At 50.9% G+C, this 23862-nt stretch overlaps 1 protein-coding gene across 1 annotated transcript in view; it reads right to left on the bottom strand.

Annotated features, from left to right (window-relative positions):
• The window catches only part of Galnt15 (polypeptide N-acetylgalactosaminyltransferase 15), a 32608-nt gene extending 19238 nt beyond the window's left edge, over nucleotides 1-13370 (bottom strand). The window contains exons 1-2 of the mRNA XM_032918987.1: nucleotides 12402-13370; nucleotides 1284-1450 (exon numbers count right to left, since the gene is read on the bottom strand). Of these exons, the coding sequence (XP_032774878.1) occupies nucleotides 1284-1450; nucleotides 12402-13042 (808 nt within the window). The 5' untranslated portion in view covers nucleotides 13043-13370. The remainder of the gene's footprint in view (nucleotides 1-1283; nucleotides 1451-12401) is intronic.
• Nucleotides 13371-23862: the final 10492 nt, after the last annotated feature.

Raw genomic sequence — 23862 nt, 5'->3', positions numbered from 1 at the left:
TATCTATCTATCTATCTATCTATCTATCTATCTATCAATTATATATCATCCATCCATCCATTCATCTATCCATATATCCATCCATCATCCATCTATCCATCTATCATCTATCTATCTGTCTGTCTATCTGTCTGTCTGTCTATCTATCTATCTATCTATCTAGGAATTATATATATATTTATTATATATATTTCTAAGTATTGAGTTCATAATGTTATTTGTGTGTGTGTTTTCAGGGCTGACTGTCATTGAATACCTATTGGTAAATTCTTCCCTGGAGAGGACACCTCCCCTGCTCCCAGCTTTTCTCAATGACCTAGCTCTTTGTGGAGCATTGAAGCTTCATGGGCCTCAACTCCCCTGTTCAGTTTGGCACATTCGTTATTTGTTTTCTTTGAGACAGGGTCTCAATATGTAGGCCCAGGCTGGCCCTGAACTCACAGAGTTCTGATTGCCGTTGCCGCCGGAGTACAGAGATTAAAAATGTGTACCACCATGCCTGACTCATATTTTTAAAAAAAAATTTGCTGTAAGTTCTCATTAAATTGTCTAAGCTGGCCTTGAATTCAATCTGTAGCACAGGCTAGACTTCTGAAACTTGTGAACACTCTGCCTCGGCTTTCTAAGTAGCTGGGATTACAGACTCCCACTTCCACCCTACAGCCATAGTCGGTTTTAACAAGTCTGTCTAGGGAGTTCAGGACATGGCAGTCTGAGACCCACTCACTTAGAGGTCAGTGGGAACTTCTCTGTCAATTCCTTCTTTTTATGCTGTTTCTTGTCCTGAGGGTCCTGACAGAGGAAACGTTCACCACATCCTATAGTCTGGGCTCTGGGCTGAACTCTCCCTCACTTAGCACCACTCGGCTCTGGTCATTTTCTCATCTTTGGTCCTCAGTTTTTCCTTCTGGACAGCGGGCAGGTTTTGCCCAGCACCCAGGAGGCAGTGAGCACCCATGTAAAGTCTTTTAGACACTTTTACCTCTAATAGGGTGTGCGAAGTCCCCAGCCGACTCAGACTGAAGTGACTCTCCCCAGGGACCTCCCTCCTGGGAGTTCCCTGTCCTTGTCCTTCCTGGCTTAGATTATTCCTCTTTTGTCCCTCCTTGTCACCTCACTGACCTCCTCTGGGGTCCTTCAGCCATTAATTATGTGCACTGGAGACATGTTCCCTCTTCATTGGAAGCTTGCTTATGGGCTCGAACGCCCTCTTTTACGTGAAATCCCCTTTCCGTCCGTCCTTCCCTTCCCCTTTCTGACTCCTCCCAGTAATCCCGGGTTACCTTGCTGGCTGAGGTCATCTACAAGGATGATCTCCTGAAGCAAGGCCCTGGGTGCGGTGTCCAGGATGCTGTGCACAGTTCTCAGGAGCGTGGGCCAGGCCTCGTCATGGAAGCCGAGGATGACGCTGGCCGTAGGCAGGCCACTTGGAGGGTGCTGCTGCAGACACCTGCAGGGGAAGAGTGTTAGGGAGCCGCTCGGAGGAAGCTGAGAAGGCTTCTTCTGCAGAGGAGTCAATCGCCCCTCACTCTTCATGCCTGGCTGGGCCACTGCAATCACAGCTTCCTCTCAGGTCAGTGGCTCTCCCAGGGTTTCAAGTGGCCACACAGAAATCCCCAAACGCGCTACAGCAGCAATGTCTAGCTCTCAACCTTCAGATCACAAGAGCCCCGCTGAACCCAGCCAGCTCCTTCTTTGTGCTTGTGGGGAGCTGGGCCCATTCGCTGAGATAGTGGCCCTCAACTGTACGGTGGGAATGGGTGACAGTGTCAACATGTCAGAGGAGGGAACTGAGGCTCCATGTTGGTGGAACCAGGCAGAGCCCCAGATACTCTACACTCAGAATTCCTGGGGGATTTCTGCTTTAACCGTCCCTGGCTGGACACCCTGCCCCACTGTATTGTTTATAGCTTACACCTCGCTGAGGGAGGGAGGGCTCAGCCTCTACCTGACTTGCTGTCAGGGAGTCCACTGTAGAGGAAACTGTGATAGCAGCCTAAGACACAGAACAGCCCGGCACTCGCACTTTAACAAGGACCCACCTAAAGTGAAACTTCTTCCCGGGTCCCTCCTCAGAGGGAAATCAGAGCCACCAGTCTGGACCTAGCCCTGTCTGAGGGACACAGTTCCCCAGTGATGTTGAGTGTCCCTCTGCCTGGTCCCTTCCTCACCAGAGTGGAAGCTTTTACTCAGTAGTAGTGACACTTGGGACAAGGACCAGAGGTCTTCGGGAGCTGTGGACCAAGCCACTCCAGCCCTTACGCCTTCCCAGCCCCGATAGACTGAGTGCCATCACCCATGAGCCAAAATAAGCTCAAAGGTGCTCGCCTTCCTGTGGGGCTTCTGTTAAACATCCACATGCATGTGCTCACGTGTGTGCATGTTCCTAAGCGCATGCGTGGAGGACAACTTGCAGGAGACAGTTCTTTCCCGCTACCATGTGGGTTCCAAGAACCGAATGGGTCTTCGGGCCTGGTGGCAAGTACCCTTAGCTGCTGTGCCATTTTACTAGCTTTGCTCAGTGTTTGAAAGTATCGGCTTCCTCATTTTAAAAACTAGGACCATTTTCCTCTTGAGCCAGGTGTGAAAAAAAATATGAGCACGAACTCTCTGTCCTGGTTTTTGTAAGGTGCTGTTTATATACGTAAGTGTGTGTGTGTGTGTGTGTGTGTGTGTGCTCATGGTGTGTGTGTGTTTGTGGTGTGTGTGTGTTCATGGTGTGTGTGTGTGTGTTTGTGGTGTATGTGCTGTGTGTGTGGATGTGTGTGTGCGCGTGTGCGCACGAGCGTGTGTGTGTTTGTGGTGTGTGTGCATGTGTGTGTCTCTGTGTGTGTATGTTTGTGGTGTGTGTAGTGTGTGTGTGTATGTGTGTCTGTGGTATGTGTGTGTGTGTGTGCGCCTGTGTGTGTGTCTGTGTGTGTGTTGTGGTGTGTGTATGCCTGTGTGTGGGTCTGTGTGTGTATGTGTGTCTCTGTGTATGTGTGTGTTTGTGGTGTGTGTGTGTGGTTTGTGTGTCTTGTGTGTCAGTGTGTGTGTGTGTGTGTGTCTGTGTGTGTGTATGTGTCTGTGTGTGTATGTGTGTGTGTGTGTGTGTGTCTGTGTCTGTGTATGTGTGTGTGTCTGTGTGTGTGTGTGTGTGTGTGGTGTATGTGTGTGTGTGTGTGTGTGTGTGTGTGTGTGTGTGTGTGTGTGTGTGTGTGTGTGTGATAGATTGATTGTATGTATATGTATATGTGTGTGTATGTGTGTGTGTGTATATGTGTGTGTGTGTATATGTGTGTGTGTATGTGTGTGTGTGTGTGTGTGTGTGTGTGTGTGTGTGAGACTTGTCAGTGCTGTGTCGAGCTCACATAGGTAAGTGCTCTACCACTGGGCTAATCTCTAGCCCTTATTTACTTATTTACTTAGATAGGTGGTACTGTGTAGCTCAGGTTAGTCTTGAAGCCTCAGCCTCTCCATTGCTGGGCCCACAGTGGATCGCCATGGTTGTTGAAAACCGTTATCTTTAACTACTGGTCTGCAGCACAGACACTGTCTTAGGGTTTTTCTCCAGGGCAGGGGTGTGGCCTGATGCAAAGGGACAGTCCCCATGCTGAGAAGCAGTCGAAGCACGATCACTGTCTGGTCACACTCCAGGATCCCAGGAGCCAGGTTCTAGTCCACTTCACCCACCCTGCCCCTGCCACTCCATCCTCTCCCCATTGCCTCCTGCCATGAACTTGGCAGACACACTTGGATGGTGGCTCCGAAGAGTCTGAGTCACTGCATTGTACCAGATGGAGCGCTAGCCTGTCCCATGTGTGTACATCGCCTGGCCAGGTAGGAAGCTGCCTGTCAGTTCTCTAAAGCTGCGCTGGCATTACTGCTCCCACACACCACGGGGGGCCACACGGTGGCCTTTTTATCTTATCTCTTGCCCTGAGCCCCACCCCATGTACCCAGAACTCTTTGGGGTGGGGCTAGGGCTGGTCTTGCTCATCTTCTTACCTGTTACAGCTGCTAAATAAGGGCTTTTCAGGGGCTGGGGAGATGGCTCTGTAGTTGAGAGCACTTGCTGCTAATGCAGAGGACCCAGGTCTGGTACCCAGCACCCACGGACAGTGCACGACCATCCTTAACCTCAGTTCCAGAGGATCTGAAGCCCTCTTCTGACCTCCTTGGGCATCTCCCAGGCACATATATGGTGCACATAAACACACACAGGCAAAACACATCAAATAAATTAAATAATAAATAAATATGAAAAAAGGGTTTGTTCAAAGAATGAAGGAAGACTCTGCTCTTGGTCTTAACGAGTATTCAGGACAGCTGTGTTCTCAGGGAGCACAGAGCACTAACTTACAGGAGTCATTACCATAAAGTCAACTTCCATCATGAGGAGAAAATCCTAATTTTGTACCTTGCCTGTAGGTAATTGCTGGGAATAGTGACTTCCACACAAGGCCTGGGGATGCTAGGGCAGGACATGGCTGGAGAGAAACCCTTAGGACAGTGGGCACAGGTACATGGGAAGGGCAGAATCATTAGAGGAGGTCACCACTGCCACCTGCACCACTGCCACCTGCACTGCTGCCACCTGCACTGCTGTCACCTGCACCGCTGTCACCTGCACCATTGCTACCTGTACCATTGCTACCTGCACCACTGCCACCTGCACCACTGCCAAAGGCACTGCTGCTACCTGCACCGCTGCCACCTGCACCACTGTCACCTGCACCACTGTCACCTGCACCACTGCCACCTGCACCACTGCCACCCATACCACTGCCACCTCTACCATGCCACCTGCACCACTGCCACCTGTACCACTGCCACCTGCCATCTTCCATCAGCACACATATTCTCAGGGCAGTAGCACCCTCTTTGAAGGACTCCATGAGATCCCTTGTTACCTCTGACCCTGCATCCTTGATCTGGATCACAGATGGGCATGAGTTCTGAATCCTGACTAGAGGCCCAGGAAGTTCCCCAAAGCACTAGCTCTAACTGTCAGGGCTAGCCTTCCCTGAACAGCATCCAAACAAACCTTCCAGATGTTTGCCTGAAGAGTTTGCTCTTCAGAAGTTTAGAGAGGGTCAGTCACTGAGAGAAGGCCACAGATGAAGCCGGACACTCCGGGAGATTAGCTCAGAGCTCTCTGATGCTAGTGGGCACCAGAGTCAATAGGATCTTGTTAGACACACGGGCACCCTGAGCATGTCTGCACGGAGCTTGAAACCTTGCATTCCAAGCAAATTCCTGGGTGATGTGGAAGGCTGGGCCACAGCTTAATTGCAGTAGCAGGACAGTAGCAGGTCAAATGACGGGGCAGAACATAGGACAGGAGCCAGAATGCCTGTTCTGGGGGTGTCGGAAAAGCCTTGGCGATGGGTTGGGAGTCCCTCACATGAGCCTGTTCTCCAGTCTTACCACCCCTCAAGCCCTCACTGTAAGTCTAAGCCAGTCCCTTAAGCAAGGTGAGTGCCTCTGTCCTTATTCGATAAGAGGACCTTGTGAATATTTTTGGCTGCTCACATATTAAAGTGAATGAAGTCAATCCTGTTGATCTGGTAGGAGACTCGTTAATTTTTCACAACATTAAAAAAAAAATGTATGTCCTGATGAAGTCACTGGGCGCCAGGGTGTGCACTGAAAGATAGCAAAGGCTAGCCCGTGTCAGTGCTGTTCACATGCCTTGTGTTTGCCCACCGCAGAGGCAGTTTGCAGTTTCCAGTGGCTGATGAAAATGTTTCAGGTAACTGGAGGGTCGACCTATGAAGTGGCGCCCCCTGACTGTCAAGGGTGGAGCGGTACGAGAGAACACGGCACCCCAGTGAGTCATGTTGCATGGTAGACTGTGAGAGCAGACTTGGCCATATTCGATTATACACTATGTATGGGTGGAAACAATCTGAAGGCTCTGAATGGGAAAGGTAATCAAGCTAAAAACTGGAGAGTTAAATTCAGCTGCGAGCCTCAGAAACAACTCACTGTAAAATCCCTGTTATGGCAATGACCCTGACCTCTGAGCAGGTGTACCAGCTGTGCTTCAGGCCTTCCTGGGGAAGACTCACTAGCCCGTCCTGTCCACCGCCATTGGGGCACTCACTCACGATTGCTGTGCTCAAGGGCGGTGGCGATCCCCATGCTCCCCCTGTCTTTGCAACTGGCTTACCGTGTATCTCTAAAAATAATTGTAGGTAGAAATTAGGTCTATGTCCAAAAGGATAAAAGTATTCGAGTAAGTTTGAGGCATGGCTAAGCATTCAGACTCCTCACTTTGCCCTAATTACAAAATAGTGGAACAAGTAAATATGGGACAAAATAGAACACAGTAAAAAGATTCATCTACCTGGCCAGGTGAGCCTCTAAGCACAGGAAGGCCTGGATACTCTGCCCTAACTGGAGTGTGTGCATGGCTAGCGTTCAATGGTACCCTCCATGTGCTTTAGACCTCTCCACCTAGGCTCTCACTGTGACAATAACTTTATCCATAGCAGCCCTCCATTTAACATTGGAAGAGTTTAAACTCAGACACTGAGAATGCACATTTAAGTACACTTTCATCAGCATTTTTAAAAGCTGCTGGTAAGCGCGTAATTTTTTTTTTCTTTTTTTTTTTTTTTTTTTTTTTTTCCGGAGCTGGGGACCGAACCCAGGGCCTTGCGCTTGCTAGGTAAGCGCTCTACCACTGAGCTAAATCCCCAACCATTTTAGTGCATTTCTAAAACAGTGACCTCGGATCATATGAGTATGTGTCAGAAAAGATTGTGAATTAAGTTGATAGAAGTCTAGTCTCTGCCTGGCTTCTTATTGACTGATGAAAAATATTCTAAAGAAGTGTGTGTGTGTGTGTGTGTGAGAGAGAGAGAGAGAGAGAGAGAGAGAGAGAGAGAGAGAGAGAGAGAGAGTTGTGTGTGTGTTTGTGTGTGTGAGAGAGTTTGTGTGTTTGTGTGTGTGTGTGTGAGAGAGAGATTGTGTGTGTGTTTGTGTGTGTGAGAGAGTTTGTGTGTTTGTGTGTGTGTGTGAGAGAGAGATTGTGTGTGTGTGTTGTGTGTGTGTGTTTCTGTGTGTGAGAGTTTGTGTGTGTGTGAAAGAGAGTGTGTGTTTGTGTGTGAGTTTGTGTGTGTGTGAGAGAGTTTGTGTGTGTGAATTTGTGTGTGTGTGTGAGAGAGAGAGCATGTGTGTGTGTGTGTGTGCATGTGTGTGTATGTATGCAAATGTGCATACAGGTGCCTGTGAAGGTCAGACAAGGGCATTGGATCCTCTGGATCTGGATTTATAGGCAGCTGTGAACTAAACGGCATGGGAGCTGGGATCCAAACTCCGCTGTTTGCAAAAGCAGCATGGGCTCTAACTGCTGAGCGGTCTCTCCAGCTCCCCATATTCCCCACCCCCAGTACTGAGGATGGAGTCTTGGATCTCGCATGTGCTAGGCCAGCTTCCTTGCACTGAGCTATGTCCAAGCATCAGACATTCATGAGTGTAAATGCCGCAGGGAACATTTAAGTAGAGATTCCCCCCACCCCCCAATGGTCTGAGAGGGGCCTCGGAGTCTGCAGTGTTGGTGCTGTAGGTCTGTGGGTCCCGCTGGGGTGGGGCCGGGTAACTAACGTGGTATAAATTCTCCTCCTTAGGAATTGAAGGGAGTTGCATGCAGGCTGACTCCTCTACTCAGATCCCCAAGGCCAGCTGGAATTGGTGCACAGAGCAAGCCCCACTGCCCCCACTGTCACCCTTAAGTTCTTTGGACCTGTGGGTTATACTAAACAGTGTCTGCCACAGCCATGTGGCACCGGGAGGGATCGGAGGAAACGTTGTCCCCTATGGCCACACCACATGGGCCTCAAGGGCCAGAAGCATGGTGTTTGCTGCTTGTCCTCAGGACACGGCCGTCTAGGCCCAGATGCAAACTTCACTGTGTGACAGTGTTTCGTGGGAATGGGGACGCTGGGTCCCTCCCTAGTCCTGCTTTTCCTCTCCCTCCGCTTCTCAGATTGCTCTCTGACTAATGGACGCCCTGTGAGCCATGGCTCCATTGTCTCTCACAGGTCAGGCTGTTGAACTCACAAGGGGTGGGGCCGAGAGTCATCAGGTCACTCACTGCCTGGCATCTCAGGGAATGGCCTGGATCCTGTGGATTATGGCGCTACTCTGCTCGGCAACACAGCTTCCTCCAAAGCGCTTCCCTTCCCTGCTCTGATCCTAGCTCAGGAGAAGAGACCCCTTCCCAGCTGTCCACTGGCTCTCAAGGCTGAGCACCACCTTGTGCAATTGGATTCTGGTTCTCAGCCTGGCTGCTGCAAGGGCCCATTTCACTCTCATGGATCACATGTGGGCACGGAGTAGGCGACCTGGGCCTGCACATACTTGGGACTCCCTGGTGCAGTCCCTGGCGACTGCAAGTAGAGGCAGCAAGCAGACGTAGCCTCTCCGGCTGCAGCCCAGACCTCCTGCATGCAGCTCTGCCTGTTAACACACTACTGCATGTTCACATGCATATTGAAGGTCCAGGTTTCCTGCTCTGGCTATCCTGGCCTAGAGAGTCGACTTCGAACAGGGTTCCCGTAGCATCTTGAGAGCATCTGTAGTTCCTGGGAACCTGTACTTCAAACAAGCCTTCTGGGTGCTTGGATGACACTGTACGTATTAAGATGGGCACTTTGTATGTTGCATCTAGCCCCCCCTCCCCCAGTGTCCCGGGATGAGACATCGGACAGCTTCAGAACCTCAGTACTACTGAGAATTCTGTAGTAGGCATCCACCAATGCGCTCTCAGGGCATGGGAGGTGGCCAGCTTTAAAACAATGTGTTAAATGATTGCAGTCTAGGTGACTTGCCCAGGTCTGGGCTGGAAACCGACAGACTTGGAATGTATCATAATGGGTAAGAGCTCGACTTTGGCATCAAACAGGCTGTAAGGTGGCATGGGGCCAGTCCCTTCCCCTTTCTACACCTTACTCTTCCTCATTCATAAAATGAAACCTACCAAACAGATCTGCGAAGCAGATTAAGGAAGCAAAAACCACTTATTGGGGGGAGTCCCTAATACGTATTATATGCTTACTAAAAGCTCACTGGAGTCTTGCCTCTTCGTCTGGAGACATTTGTTCTGAGATGGGGTCTCACTGTGTAGCTCAGGCTGTCCTTAAACTGACAATTCTCCTGCCCATCCTCCAGGTGCTGGAGTCCCCGGCATGAACCATCACGTCTGGCCCCAGAGACTGCCCTTGGCTTCTTTTACTCTGGTATATTCTCTATTTCAGTCTTTGACCATCGGTAACTCCATTGAAAGTTCTCTATGCAAACTGATCTCCAGCTGAGATTCTAGCTGGAACCTAGCCAGGGGACCGACACAAACCAGGGTAGTGGTGTGGTCTGGGTGAAGGCCAGGAGGGCTTGCTTGGGTTAGGAGTCAAGGAGGAGCTTGAATGAAGCTGGGAGGCTGGAGGCGTGTGGGGTAGAGGACACCAGAGGCAGAGGTCTCCCAGCCCTGGTAGGAAAGCTCAGGACACCACAGCACATACAGATGCTTACTAATGTGGCATCTCTTGTTTTTCCACCCAGTAGAATGGGGTGGGGGACCGCCACCTTGGACAGAGGTTGTATCTGGCTTTGCAGGGCCCTGGTTCTGATTGAGCTCTGGTTGCTCGACTGTACTCACTGCTAGTGGCCAGCAGAGGGCGCTGTCCACCTCTACATTAGAGCTGGTAACAGTGAGACTCCCAGGATGGAGAGCCCAAGTACGTGCAAAGCAAAGAGGTTTCTTGACGACCAGATAGATGCCTTTCAGTATGAAAATGGAGCAGGTCCCAGACAACTGAGATGCACTGGTTACCATGCAGGGAAGAAACAGCCCACCATATATGTACATATCCAAGCTTGTTTACGTCAAACACACCTAGTATATCTGTACCTCCAACTCCCGGTGCACACATGCACATCACACCACAAGTATATGCACGTGAAACACACTTGCACACAAGCACACAACCATTGCAAGAAACATTTATAACACATGTATTATACAATACAACCCATAGAGCACACACATGCCCCTATAGAACATAAAAAATAAATACTGGGGGTTGGGGATTTAGCTCAGTGGTAGAGTGCTTGCCTAGCAAGCACAAGGTCCTGGGTTCGGTCCCCAGCTCCGAAAAATAGAAAAGAAAAAAAAATAAATACTGTATCATAATGTATACATACAGGCACGGTAGTACATGTACATGTCACGCCAAACACTCAACATGGACCATATATATATATGCATTATAGTCTTGCATGCCATACGTAGTACACTTACACCTGTGCACAGCAATCACGCCACAAAATGCACCCAGTCTGTACTGTACACACGACATATCCATGCACTACATAATACATGAATAACACATGCACTACATAATACATGTATAACACATGCACAGGTGTCTTACATACAATGCACTTACAGCGCGTGTGCAACACGCTCAATGCTTATAACACATATAATATATACACTGGCACCATACACACAAAGGCCTATAATACATATGAAACACTGTCCCAGCACAAGACATATACACACTACATAAAAACAAGACAAACATGTAATACATACACAGTTCCACACAATACATGCCCCAATACACAGTAGATACACTCTGTATGCACTGTACACACCCACAGCATGTATACACACATGATGCATATCAATATAGCTTACACGTGTGTCTATCTCACCACACACATGACCTGCAGATACCAAACCTCAAACTACCATACACATGTACTGCACACCACACATCCCCATTTAGTATACACAGCATAACTTACACTCAACGCACAGCGCACGCACAGGTCATATGTGCACAAGTGTGAAATGCGGGGTGCTTTTTGGAGACACGGTCACACACACACATCCCCAAAGCCAGAGCCAATGTTTCTTGTTTACGGAATGGAGATGTTCACTCTTGCCCTCAGCCAGTGAAAACAAGCATGGAGTGAACTGCTAAGCTGTCCCCTCATCCAGCAGTCATTTCTGTATGGGGTGGTATGTTCTGGATGCTGGGACACGCAGTGCACAATGGCTCTTGACAGATTCAACACAGCAGGGGAAGCAGGCACTGCAGAAATGAACACACTCAGGGCCATGCAGTGTCTGTTCTACAAGGTGCTGTGAGTTCAAAGAGCGCCTGAAGCCAGAGTAGGGTCGGAGTTTCCTAGGCAGAACTTTTAAAGCCAAGGTATGGAGTCAGCATAGCAGAGCTGGGACGATGGGCAGGTGGGTCTTCCAGGGCACAACCTAAGACGGTGCTCCCAGGAGATCTGTACACCCGAGTGGCTCAGCAGTCGGGCTGAGAGCGGTCAGGGTTCCAAAGAGTCCCAGCCCTGCTCCCAGCTGTCCCACATGTGTCATTTTGCTTCCAGGGGGAGAAGATCTGTTTGCTTTCCAGAAAGCTCAATGGGCTGTGGAAAGAGCCATGGCTTCTAAGGGCAGGACCCTAGACCCCTCTAGCTACCCAGACGCATTGCTTCTGGGTGAGCAGGCAATCTTTTGTCTGTCTCTGTGGTTATCCATGGCGGAAGGGGACCAGGGACTAGAGAATGAGCCACCATCACCCTGGGCACAAATCTACATGTCACACACACCTCACAGCTTGCCTCCTGGGCTGGGGTACCCTGCAGGCTGAGTCGTAGGCAGTGAAGCACACGAACTCTCAGGCATTGGAACGGCTCCTTTCTTGGAGGGATGGAGGAGAGCAGCAGACAGTGGTGCTACAGGTCCCCTGGCACTGAAATGCCTGAATTAAACTCCTCCGTTGGCACTTGTTAGCTGTATGTCAGTGGGCAAGCCACGGGGCCTCTCTGTGCCTTACTTACAACTGTACAAACCAGGCATGAGGCTAAGACTAGCACAGTGCGAGAGGACTTTGCTGGGGCTTAGGAAAGCTCATGGATTAAAACCAGGCACATGGCAAGAAGAACATGCATTTCTTGCGATTTCTGCAGCTGTTCCTTCGACCCCAGCTACAGGTAAACACTAATAATAAACCAACGTGAAGATTGTGCTGGAGTCAGCAAGACAGACAGGAGGTGCCTCGAAGCTTCTGTTCCCGTCTCACGATTAGAGCCATGTGACCTAGGGGGACTAACGGCAGGACTGGGAAGACAAAGAGTGAGCGAGACCTTCTCTCTCGTGGGACTTGTTAGCAGCAGATGGGTGACTCTGGGGCTTCTGACTGAGCAGGTCTGAGATGGGATTTGAGAATCTCCAATTCAGGTACTTCGTCAGCAAACCTGAGATCTGGCCCCAGGGACCACGTCTTAAGGAGCATTGTCCCAAGGATGGGGGAGGCAGACTGCAGAGTCGCACCTGGGACTTTCCTATCACTGAGTCATACACAGACCAGAGAAGGGATTGCAGGGCCCTTACTTACAGCGGGTGCCGTGCCTCAGGCAGGACTCTCCTCAGGGGCAGGCGGGCACTGAGTGGCTTGTTGAGGCCATCTGGGTCCAGGCCAAGTGGGGTCAGTGCCTCCTCTTCTGATTCCTCCCCATCCTCCTCCGTCCTCCAATCCCTCTCAGAGGCTTCCTCATCCGGCCTCCTGCTCATGTGTTTGATGAGCTGGTAGCTGCCGTGTCTCCTGCCCTGACTCTGATTCCTCCTAGCTCTGGGCGAGGCCACGGCCACCAGCAATTGATCCTCCTGCAGGGAGATGAAGGGCGGCAGGCCGTCCAAGAAACTGTATTCCTCACCCTCACCCTCAGCCTCCAGAACCCACTCCTGAGAGTCCCCAAAGTCCAGGCGATACCCCATGTCAGGACTGTGTTTGCTGGCCTGGGCTGTCACAGCCTGGTGCAGGGTGGGCGGGGGAGGATGCAGCATGATCACCATCATCAGGACACATCCCAGAGTCAGAAAGAGTAGGAGGAACTGAAGCCTGGAATGTCCATTCCTGGGTCGCTTCCTCAAGAGCATGTCGCAGCCACCAGCCTGAAGCAACAGGTCCTGATCAAGTTTGCTTCTTCCTTGTGCTCCAGGTAGCTTCAAGGTTGTAACTGAACCTGGGCTGTTCATTCCAGCCAAAAGGTTTTGTGCCAGTCACCTGCTCCTTTTACCCCACCAGACATTTACTGACAGCGTTGGGAAGACCGGCTGCCCCCTGGAATCAGAAAGCCACCGGAGCCTGGGGTCCTGGGTCCTCTCTTGAGTATTAGGTGTCTTCTGAGAAGGGTCTCTGGCTGTTGGCTCCCCTCTTACCCTGTTCTTGTCCATCTTGCTCTGGTGATTAGCCTCATGCTCTTTCCCCCTCTGCCTGCGTGCAGGTTCTACGGACTGTCTGGGGCGAGTTGCTGGGGGGTTCAGTCAAGTCAAGATGACAGACATCCTCCTTTGGATGCCTTGAGTCAGGTCAGAGCAACAGATGTAAAGCCAGCAGGCGCTGTCCGGCTTTCCTGTCACACATACTTCCAGCTCTGCAGGAGCCCTCTGCCAGACACAACGGGGGAGCCAAGCCTGCTTCTCGCTCCTGGTCCTAATGCCCTCGCTTCCCCAAGCTTTCCACAGCCACACGGCGTCACCCCAAGAGCCTGTCCAAAACAGCACCCTCCCAGGAGATCAGGCTTGAACACCATTCATAGGGAGGGCATCCTCTCCCCACCCAGAAGAGCAGGAAGGAGAATTCCCTCCTGGTTCAGACAGGCTGCCAAGGTGACGCAGATGCCAGGAGCCAGCTGTCTGTCAGCACCTTCAATCTCCCTAGGCAATCTGCCCGGCTATGTTGTGCTCCTTCCTGGGGCCCACTAGCCTTCCCTTTCTAAAAGCGAGGAGGAGCAGAGGGAGCCCTTGTGAGTCTGGCTCCCTGACTCCCACAGCACCTGAGGGTGGATGAAGGAGAGGCATACTTCAAGCTCTTCCGGTCTTCAAACTCTATTTAGCTCCTATGCACATAGTGAGCAGCTGCTGTGTGCCCCCAAACTGTCCCCTGGACCAGGAGTAGAACAGAGAATGAGGTCAAGCTGGGACCTCCCAGTGCTTACATGACAATGAGGGAGATGGGGAGATGTCTGTTGGTGTCTGCAGGTCAGACTATGTCAAAGGCCAAGGGGAGTGGACGGGAGGGGGGGGGTCAGTGAGGCAGAGATGGGAGCTGGGGAATATGGGCTGGAGACTAAAAATCAGTCTGAAGTGGCACTGTTTTCCCTAGAAGAGCCAGCATCTGTGTAACGGGGAGAGCCAGGCAGAACGAATAACAAAGGCGGCGAGATTCTGAAAGGAGTTGGTCTGGTCTATGGAACAGAAGAGCAGAGCAGGCCAAGTGCTCTCTGTGCTAGCGCCATGACAGGAGAGGAAGCACAAAGGGAGGTAGGGAGGGCATGGTTGGAGCCAGGCAAAAGGAGACACAACAGGAGGCAGAGCACGGGGGGAGGTGGATTAATGAGAAGTAAGGCATGCTGGGAGATGGAGCATGATGGGAAGTGGGGTACAATGGGAGATGGCACAGGGCAGTAGGCAGAGCATGATGGGAAGTGGTGTGCAGTCAGAGGCAGGACAATGGGAGGGAGAATAGAGCAAAGGGAGTGAAGGAAAGTGGACGCGGAACACGGTTGTGTGACAGACACATGTCCCCAGAAAAGGAACCCACAGCAGACCAAAGTCCAGTTTGGTGCGTCGATGACTTTTAATTGGGGTTACTAACGGGGGTATGGGTCAGGGGTTACAGGAGGAGGGGGGGGTGCCGAAAAGCACCATCACTGTAAAGCCCGCCCACCACGGGTGGTAGCGCATGAAAGCTGTGACCCTGAGCTCTCTGCACAATCCGCAGTCAGCTGAGAGGTCCAGTGAATCTCTGAAGCTCTGCTGCTAAGTCTCCTCCTCAGGGGAGAGGTCTCTGAGAATCTTAAGTTTCCACTTCCCAGACGTGTAACCCTTTGTACACCTCCCGAGTCTTTCCTTCCCTCGCTGTGGAATGTTTCAGTTTAATGAGGAGTGGAGCATGATGGGAGGTAGAGCATCATGGGAGTTGAAGCCTCTTGGAGGCAAAGCAGGGTGGAAAGTGGAGCGACGGGAGGCGGATCACTCACTACCGGAGATGACAAAGCAGGGGTGGCGAATGATGGAGAACGTCTTGGTAGGGCAGGGACAGCACCTTGGCTTTCCCTCTGAGTGGCACGAGCGCCTTTGGAGACCTGTGGGCAGAAGAGAGACCTCTGACTTGGGTTTTAACTGAATCCCTCCACCTGTTGGGTCGAGATTACAAAGGACAGAAGCCGAGAAGCAGATCATTGGTGAAGCTCAGAGTGAGACCAGCGGAGACGGTGAGAGCTGAGCAGCGGCAGACGGACTTTAGAAAGAACCTACAGTGTGCGCTGATAAAGCTGGCGTGCGGGGGAGAGGCAGGTCATGGAAGGATTCCGTGAGAAGCCGTAAGACTGAGGTCACCATGCCAGAGTGAGGAAGGTGGGGAGCAGGCGGAAGGAGGTGAATAGCAATGGGTTATTTGGGGACATGTGACGTTGGCAAGGTAAGGTAATAGCCAAGGAAAGCTAAAGCGTTGGCTGTGGGATATGTGCCCACTCAGTTTCCTGGCGGTAGCAGACAGGCCTGGATCGCAGCCCTGTTGCTGCATACCCAGCCACACGCACTGCTGATTGAGTCTGGGATCTGAGATCAAACACTCAGAGCAGGTGCAGACAACAGGGAGAAGGGGATTGTTGTAGTTTCATATCTGTTCCTGTAACAAAATACTCAATAGGGGAGAAAGGAGTTTATTTAAATTTACAGTTCCGGGTTACAGTCCATCATGGTGGAGAAGTCAAGGAGAGAACTTCAAATAGTCATGGCACATCCAGTCAAGAAGAAATAAATAAATATACACATGCTGGCTTGCCTGTGCTAAGTTAGATTTGCTTACAAAGCTCAGTACCCCCTGAATAGGGAATAGTGCTACCCACTGTGGACTGGTTCTTCCAACATCAATTAATTAAGACAACCTCCCACAGACATTACCCAGGTCAACTCAACATAGACAGTCCCTCACTGAGATTCTCTCTTCTGATGATCAGGTAAAGTCAAGTTGACAATTAAGATTGATCATTCCCAGGAGAACGCTGGGTGATCTTGATGTAGGCTAGTTGACCACTGCTGTGAGCTGCATTTCTATTGGTGGATGTGGGAGTGATGTGGGTGATATTGCCACTGGGGAATTCTTGGAGTGAATGTGATCATTATTTTCTGTTTTGATTTTGATCTTAGAATGTGAGCTTTAAGTTTTCAAGTAGAAATGTTTCTACTGTTGACTCAGCCAGGTCTCTGTCTCTCTGTCTCTGTCTCCCTGCCTCTGACACAACGGGGTGTATGTAGATGTCCCCTCAAAAGCCCAGTGCTGACATAGTGCCCAGACCTCAGAATGGAGGGTTTGATCTTGGTCTCCACATCTCCAATCTCAGACTGTCGGAGTTGGGTGGGATCAGGGAAGCTTGTATGAGATATGTTGAGGTTAACAAGGTTGTTGTCACCAAAGGTTCCAAAATGGAAAGCTCGGAGGGCGGTGTCACCATCATCTGGATAGAACTTTCTTTTGCCTACTCCTCTCCTGTGTTGCTCACTTGAAACTCTAAATTAACCTTCCCAGTCCAGGCCTTTATCTGCTCCTTAGCCAAACTGCTAGGTGGTCTCTTTCCTCAGAAATCCACTCGTGTGTCCCACTATTTCACCTCAGTGTGAATTATATACCGAGCTCCCCTCTTTCCTACATCCCCGAGCCCCTCCGCTCATGCACAGCACTTTCCAGCCTCTGCTCTCTTTGGGGATAGAGCTCCTCTCAACACCCGAGAAGTCAAACATTCAGATCTCTGGAATGTCTGATGTTCTCACCCACCTGTATAAGATGTATACTCATCAAAGACAGTGGGGCTAGTTTCTGACTTTCTTTTTCAATGACCAAACCTATGGAAAAATTGCTCAATGGGAATTTGGAGAATGAATGTGGAGACAGCTGTACGGCCCTTATGATCTGGGTGATATGGTGTCTCAGCATCTTCGCCCACTCTGGGGTTGGGATCAGCTTGGTATGATTCCATGCAGCCCATCCGTAATCATGGGGTGACATGTTAAGGCTGGATTCCTAGGTTTTCCAAAATAGACAGTAAACTCAGGAAATGCTTTACTGCTCCACACTGCAGTGGGTGCTCAGGGCTGCAGTAGACGGTGTCTGCCGCTGAGGCGCTGTCACCCTACCCCAGGCTCAGATCTCTCTAAGTGCCTGAGACACTGATTTAATGGATCCCCAAGGGCTCTTCCAAGGCTTGCTGCAGTGTTGAAGGGGTCCCAGGGCCTAGGCTTCTCAGTACCACTCTAGATCCGAGGGAACAGGAAACTCTGAATCCCAGGCTCAATGCTCTGCCTGCCCCTGACGACTGGCTCAGAGGGCGTCACTCCATTGCCCTCACAAGCCTCCTCCTGGCCTGGCTCTCCTTTCATCTCCAGACTCCAGCAGTCCGTACTCCTGGCCTTGGCCAGGTTCTTTCATAGCCAGAGTCTTCCTTTTAGAGGCCTCTTAAAGTAGCAACAAGCATTCCCTCCTTCCCTGTCCACCATAATTAAAACCGACAAAGTCCTGGATTCCACAAAAAGCCGTCTCGCCCTCTGTTCCTCCTGACCCCACACACAGTGACTCGCTGGGGTTCCTCATGGCCCAGTGCCTCAGTGCGGCCCTGCCTGAGCTCTCTGGGGCACTAGGGCCTGAATCTTGGTCCCCACCCCTTCCCTACATCGTCTGGTGGGAGTTCAGCATCTGTCTTCTCCTCTCTTTTTTCCTAAGAAGGCTTGGGTCTTGTCCTCAGAGATCTTAAAGACTTACCTCTTCCTCCAGATCTGGGATGGGACATTCACGGGGAAACAGATCAGATAAAATGGTGTCAGGAGTTTCTAGTTCAATATGAGGTGTCTTTACAGAGGGGATAGTTGGGGAAGAGACAGGGCATGGGGAGAAATCATGTGAGATGAAGGCCAAGACCAAGGTGAGGCATCCTTCTGTAACCAAGAGAGTCAGATGGCCACCCTGGCCCCAGAGGCCGGGGTGACATGCAGGAGACTCTCAGGTCCCAGAGGCCAGGGTGACGTGCAGCAGACTCTCAGGCCCTTCTCAGACTTTTGGTTTCACCACTGGGGAACAACCTCTGTCTAAGTTCCCAAGACTGTGGAGCTTTGTCTCAGCAACTGTTAGAAGCAGATACTTCCTTTTGAGCAGCCCCACTCTCCACCCTCTTTGTGTGACACTGGCCAAGCCTAGTGGACTGTCCATCTAATAGCTGCTGGCACTCCCTACTGGTGTTGTAGAATGCGGTCCTTCAAGCAAACAGCTGTCATTTTATTGGACCACAGGAAAGACGCGTGTGGAGGGCTTTTGATATTTACCTGCGATTCTAGCCCTTCCTCCCAAGCATTTCTATACAGTTCTGCCTTAATCGCATGCGACTTCTGGGGCTAGGAAGTACTAGACTATATAGGTTAGGGAGGGCTAAAGGAGAGGGGGGCTCCATCTATGTGGTTATGGAGAAGTCTTCACTCACACTGGGTGAAACCTTTTCACTGCAGTTGCTTTAGGCTCAGCGACATGGCGGCTAGCACCTCCCACCTGCTAGCACCGCCCATCTGCTGCTAGCACCTCCCACCCGCTGCTAGCACCGCCCACCTGCTAGCATCTTCCACCTGCTAGCACCACCCACCTGCTGCTAGCACCGCCCACCTGCTAGCACCGCCCACCTGCTGTTGGCACCTCCCACTCCATTTGTCATTGGGACCTTAGGAGGAGGGGATAGAGGATCTTTATGTCTCTCTAGGGGAGGGATTCTTGAAACAACCAGCCAGCCCACTGAACAGCTGAGAATAAAGCTGACTTCCAGGTCTTCCATCTGCAGGGTGGACTCTTGGGAAGGACAGATGGATACTCAGTGGGGTTACCTGTAGGTCGCTGACTCTACCAAACAGAGTCCCGTGAAGGCAGAGTAAATTCATGTGAACTCCTGTTGCTTCTTCTGACGGTTGGAAAGGCCTCCTGGAGAAGCTGAGGCATGTGGCCATGGAGCTAGACACAGGCCCACGCCTGTGAGAGAAGCGTGCTGGAGGAACAGCCAGGAAGACAGAGCGTCCACAGTCCTGCCAGTCACTGCTTCCTGCCCTGAGGCAATCAGCAGATCAGTGACACGTGTGAGCTACAGGGGCCATCGTCTTCTCTGCCCACCTGCTTCTGAGGGTCTCCTGTATTTTTCCTCAAAGGCTGGCAGACCTCTCTTACTACTAGGATGCCTGAGTATCTATGTTTTGATTCATCCCAGGTCAAGTGGTGGAATTTGTTGGTTAGAAATCCAAAGCTCCCTGTCCCCCCAGTGCAGCTTTTTGCAGTGAGGTTTATGACTGTCTTGGCCAGTGTGACAGACTGGGCTTGCCTACACAAGAACCACCGAGCCTTTCCCGGAACAGACTTACCTTGCATTTGCACCCAGAATGAGGAAGCAGAGAGAGAAATTTGATGCTTGGCCCAGTTTCACCTTTTAATCTGCCTGAGACCCCCATGGAGTAGCGTGCCCTGCTCAGTCTAGAAGCTCCCTCCCAGATATCCCGAGCTCTGTCTTCTAGGTGATTCTTGGTCCTATTTACCATCAGTTTTAACTACCATGATGGCAGAGGGAGTGAGAACCCCAGACCCAGGCACTTACAAAGTCCATAGGTGTGCAGGGAAACCAGAGCAGATATGGGGGGGGGAGAATAAAGATTAGTAGATTTCTTTAAAACCACCCCCTCCTGAGCCACCCCCTTCTGCTGATGCTATGGTATTCAGTTTTGGGGGAAGGCAGCTAGGTTAATTTATTGGTTATGGGCTGGTGACTGTATCAGGAGAGTCAAACCCAGGGTAGAAAGCAAGGAGGTTGTGTGTGAGTTTCTTCAGCCCTAGGGGTCACTCTAAATGGCTCTCCCAATCTGTGGTCCCTGCCTGCTTATACCCACCGACCTGATTCCTTGACCCAGAGTGGCCTCAAGGGCTTCTGTCCCCACCAGGACTGTTTTCTTGGCTGGGCTGTGGAGGGCTGGGCCACTTGGAGCTGTGAGCTCATTGTTTACCATTGCCTTGCAAAGTCTCTGCCTCCCTGCTGAGCAGAGAGTGTGTGTGTGTGTGTGTGTGTGTGTGTGTGTGTGTGTGTGTGTGTGTGTGTGTGTGTGTGTGTGAAGTGAACTCCAGCCAGCCAGCCAGCCGTACCAGAATCCTGGACACCAAACAACCAGTCCTATGCCTTTAGCTCATGACGTGGAACTGTGGCTGGGCTCTTTGAGGCAGAGAGACATAAGTGCTTCCATTGCTGTGAAGAGACACCATGACCAAGGCCACTCTTAGAGAGGGAAACATTTCATTGGGGCTGGCTTATAGGTTCCGAGGTTTAGTCCATTATCATCATGGTGGGAAGCATGGCGGCACCCAGGCAGACGTGGTGCTGGAGAAGGAGCTGAGAGGTCTACATCTCCACCTGAAGGCAGCCAGAAGTAGACCTTTCGCCCCACAGAGTCAGGAGGGGCTCCTTTCAGTGCTGAGTGGAGCTTGAGCAGAGAATCTCAAAGCCCACCCCCATAGTGGTGCACTTCCTCCAATAAGGCCACACCCACTCCAACAAGGCCACACCCACTCCAACAAGGCCACACCCACGCCAACAAGGCCACACCCACTCCAACAAGGCCACACCCACTCCAAGGCCACACCTCCCAATAGTGCCATTTCCCATGGACCAAGCACATTCAAATCATCGCAGACGTCATAAGAATCCAAGCTGATAGGGAGATGACTTTGTGAGCACTCAGATCTTAGCACCGCCACCCCCGGAGGTGGAGAGGAGACCCTCCCTCTCTTTTCTCGCTGTCCCACCAGCTGTAGTTCATGCAGTGCTCTCTCTAAATACTTGGCGTGGAAATGGTGAAGATGGGAGGGACGTTCAGGATTAGCAAGGCAGAAAGACCATTCCCCTGGATGGTGGACTGGGCCATCTTCTGGTATGGGTTGCAGTGTGATCCCCTCTGCGAAGCCTGGCTGTCTTTGAAGAAAGCCTAAAGTGTGACCTCTTTGAAAGCTTTTTAAAGAGTTTTTCTGATAGAAAAGGAAAAGTGTTTTTCCTCGGTTCTTGATAGAGTGGACAAGTGGGAGATAAGCAGGAGCAGGACAGGCAAGAAGGAGGGGTCCTCTGATTGTAGAGGACACAAACTTGGGCTGTGCGGGGCACTCTGTTCGCCTCTGAGAGTCCCCGTTTGTGTACAGATGGTTGTGCATCCCAGTGGTGGCACACAGGTGTTGTGGGAACATCTTGAACACATTGAATGGGTTGGCGACACACAGGGACTGGAGGAAGTCTAGAGACATTGACACGGATGTCACTGATTCCTGTTTGCTTGGCAACACTGCGAGGTCTGGCTCTCAGGACGCTGTGTGATCCTAGACAAGCCTTTTAATCTTTTATTCAGAAGAGGAATTGCTACCACCCCTACAGCACTTTCAGCACTGATGCCATGAATATTGCTTGGAATATCATCACGGAACAGTGTGTTGTGAGTAGCTGGCCCTGCCACCCGAGATCATATTGAATTTCTAGCTCATGCTGCTGCTGAAGGCCATGCTGGGGTCTGTGGCCAGCAGCAGCAGGAGTCTGTCTCCATGTCTGTGGCTCATATTGCGACTAAAGAACACTTGGACGTTCCTGATCTGGGCAGCTGCCTGGGACCATGTCGATGCCCAAGATGTGCAGAGCTTGTCCTGCCCCTCACTGGTTGCTGCACCTCTCCTAGGCTGCACAGTAGAACTGGCCCTGGTGCTGGGGGCCATGAGGGAGCCTGCCCTGAGGGTGCGAGCTGGGGAGGAGGTGGTCCTGCCACTCATTTGCTGTGAGATGGCATGGGTGCAGGGTAATGGCCTTCTCTCCTCGCCCCTTGCCACCTTCTGTAGTCGGGGACCAGCAGCTCTCCTGGGCAACACAATGGGATTGACTCTAATGGCATAAGCATGGGTGAGCCAGCCCTAAGGGTGTGAGGGCAGGAGAGCTGGCCCTGCCCACTTCTGGCTGCAGCACTGGACAGGTTAGCTGGGGGAGTGCTGGAGAGCTCCCCCTGGTGGTGCCTGTATGAGAGAGCTGGATTCAAATTCCGCTACCACTAAGGCCCATGCTTCTGGTTAGCTCACTGGAACATGTACTTCATTCTATGAACTGCTGGAGCGTGTGAAAGGACCAGTCCTGCTGAACCAGAGCTGCAGGATCTCGATGACACCGGGCAACAGCAGGATAATCAAGGAGACCCTGTGAGGGTCCGGTATTGATGTTGTAGGAGAAGCCAGAGGCCTCAAATCAGACTAATGACTCATTGCAATGAGCATTTGCAAGTGAAGCTGTGTGGACACACTGGGACACACTACAGCTTCCACAATGATGTGTTTTCTATGCTCTGATTAGTTTTGTTTATTTATTTTTGTTTTTTATTTTCTTTTGGGAGTAAGCTGGGGCAGAGGGCAGCTATGAAGGGAAGGTGAATGGAACTGCGTACACGATGGGAAACTCACAAAGGATCAATAGGAGTTTAAAAACTTAAATCACAATCACATTTGTATTTGTACTTGGGCCTCTATCCCACCAGCAGGGACTTGGTTGGTAGACATTCTCTCGGCCTTGTGAAGCAGCTTGTGTTGGCGAGTCTCTAACTGTCTTATAGTGGGGAACAAAGGATACAGAGGTAAACGCAAAGAGTCATAACATTTTCCAATTCCGTGAGTTAAATACTGCTGGGCAGACATTGCCGTCTATTTCAGGGCGCTGATGCCTGGACACAGGGTTGGGAAAAGATGGGCATCCACCAGTTTGTAGACTTTCAGTTATACAAAAGTAATTAACCTCAAGATGACAGGTAAGTGTAAAATAAAAATAAAAAATTGGAATCACCGTTATATTTTGGTATAATTTATTTAAGTATAACCTCACAAATAAGCTTTTAATCAATGTATTTAATGACTGGTTAGCAAACCAAACAAACAAAAAAATCATAAACCAAAGCCCCATAGGCTCTCAAGAGTTAGTACCAGTTGGATCAGTACAGCACAGCACTGGGCTCAATGATGATTAGTGCTGGGATCTATTAATAATGTCTGCTAAGGCACAGAGGTGGGAGGGTGGGTAAAGGACACATGTGCTATATATTACACGCCACATGTGGTGATTCATGAAAACAGGTTGTAAAGTCTTTGGCTTTTGTGTGTGTGTGTGTGTGTGTGTGTGTGTGTGTGTGTGTGTGTTGCTTTTCGAACAATTTGATGTTCCCAAAGGAAAGGGCATATTCCCCCATCCCTTGCTGTTCTCCAGTCACAAAGCTTCTGTGCTGTCTAACTGCTTCTCATTAGGGTTAACAAGGTGTCAACACCCCTTAAATGCTTTACCATTCAGGGGAGTCCATGCTGGAGGACAGAATAAGTTGTCTTCTGCCTGGTTTGCTTGAGTACAGCCTGTCTGTAAGTCAGAATCAACAGTCTAAAGCCTCATTAAGATGGTCTGTACTGGCTTTCCCGGCTCCTTTTTGTTTCTCCCTGTGGAGTTAGCCAGCAGCTGAGCAGATCTAGGCTCTGGCTGGTTCTCAAAGGGACCCCGGGCTGCAGCTGCCTCCATGGAAACAGGAAGGAGTTAATGCTATTTCCCTGGTGCCTGCTTCTCTTAACGAGCTGTTAGCACTTGGCGCAATCTGGCTCTGTGGCTGTGATCTGAGAATTTCCTAAAACTGGTTTTGGAGCTGAAAAGTCTCCTGAAGACCCAGGAAGTGGGCTGCTGCTCTCCGGCGCCAACCCGCCAACACCCCCCCTCCCCCCAACACACACTCTGCTG

This window comes from Rattus rattus, chromosome 13 (assembly GCF_011064425.1).
Source record: "Rattus rattus isolate New Zealand chromosome 13, Rrattus_CSIRO_v1, whole genome shotgun sequence".
Taxonomy (NCBI): domain Eukaryota; kingdom Metazoa; phylum Chordata; class Mammalia; order Rodentia; family Muridae; genus Rattus; species Rattus rattus.
The sequence above is the reverse complement of the archived record's forward strand: the minus strand, read 5'-3'. Positions and strand labels throughout refer to the sequence as shown.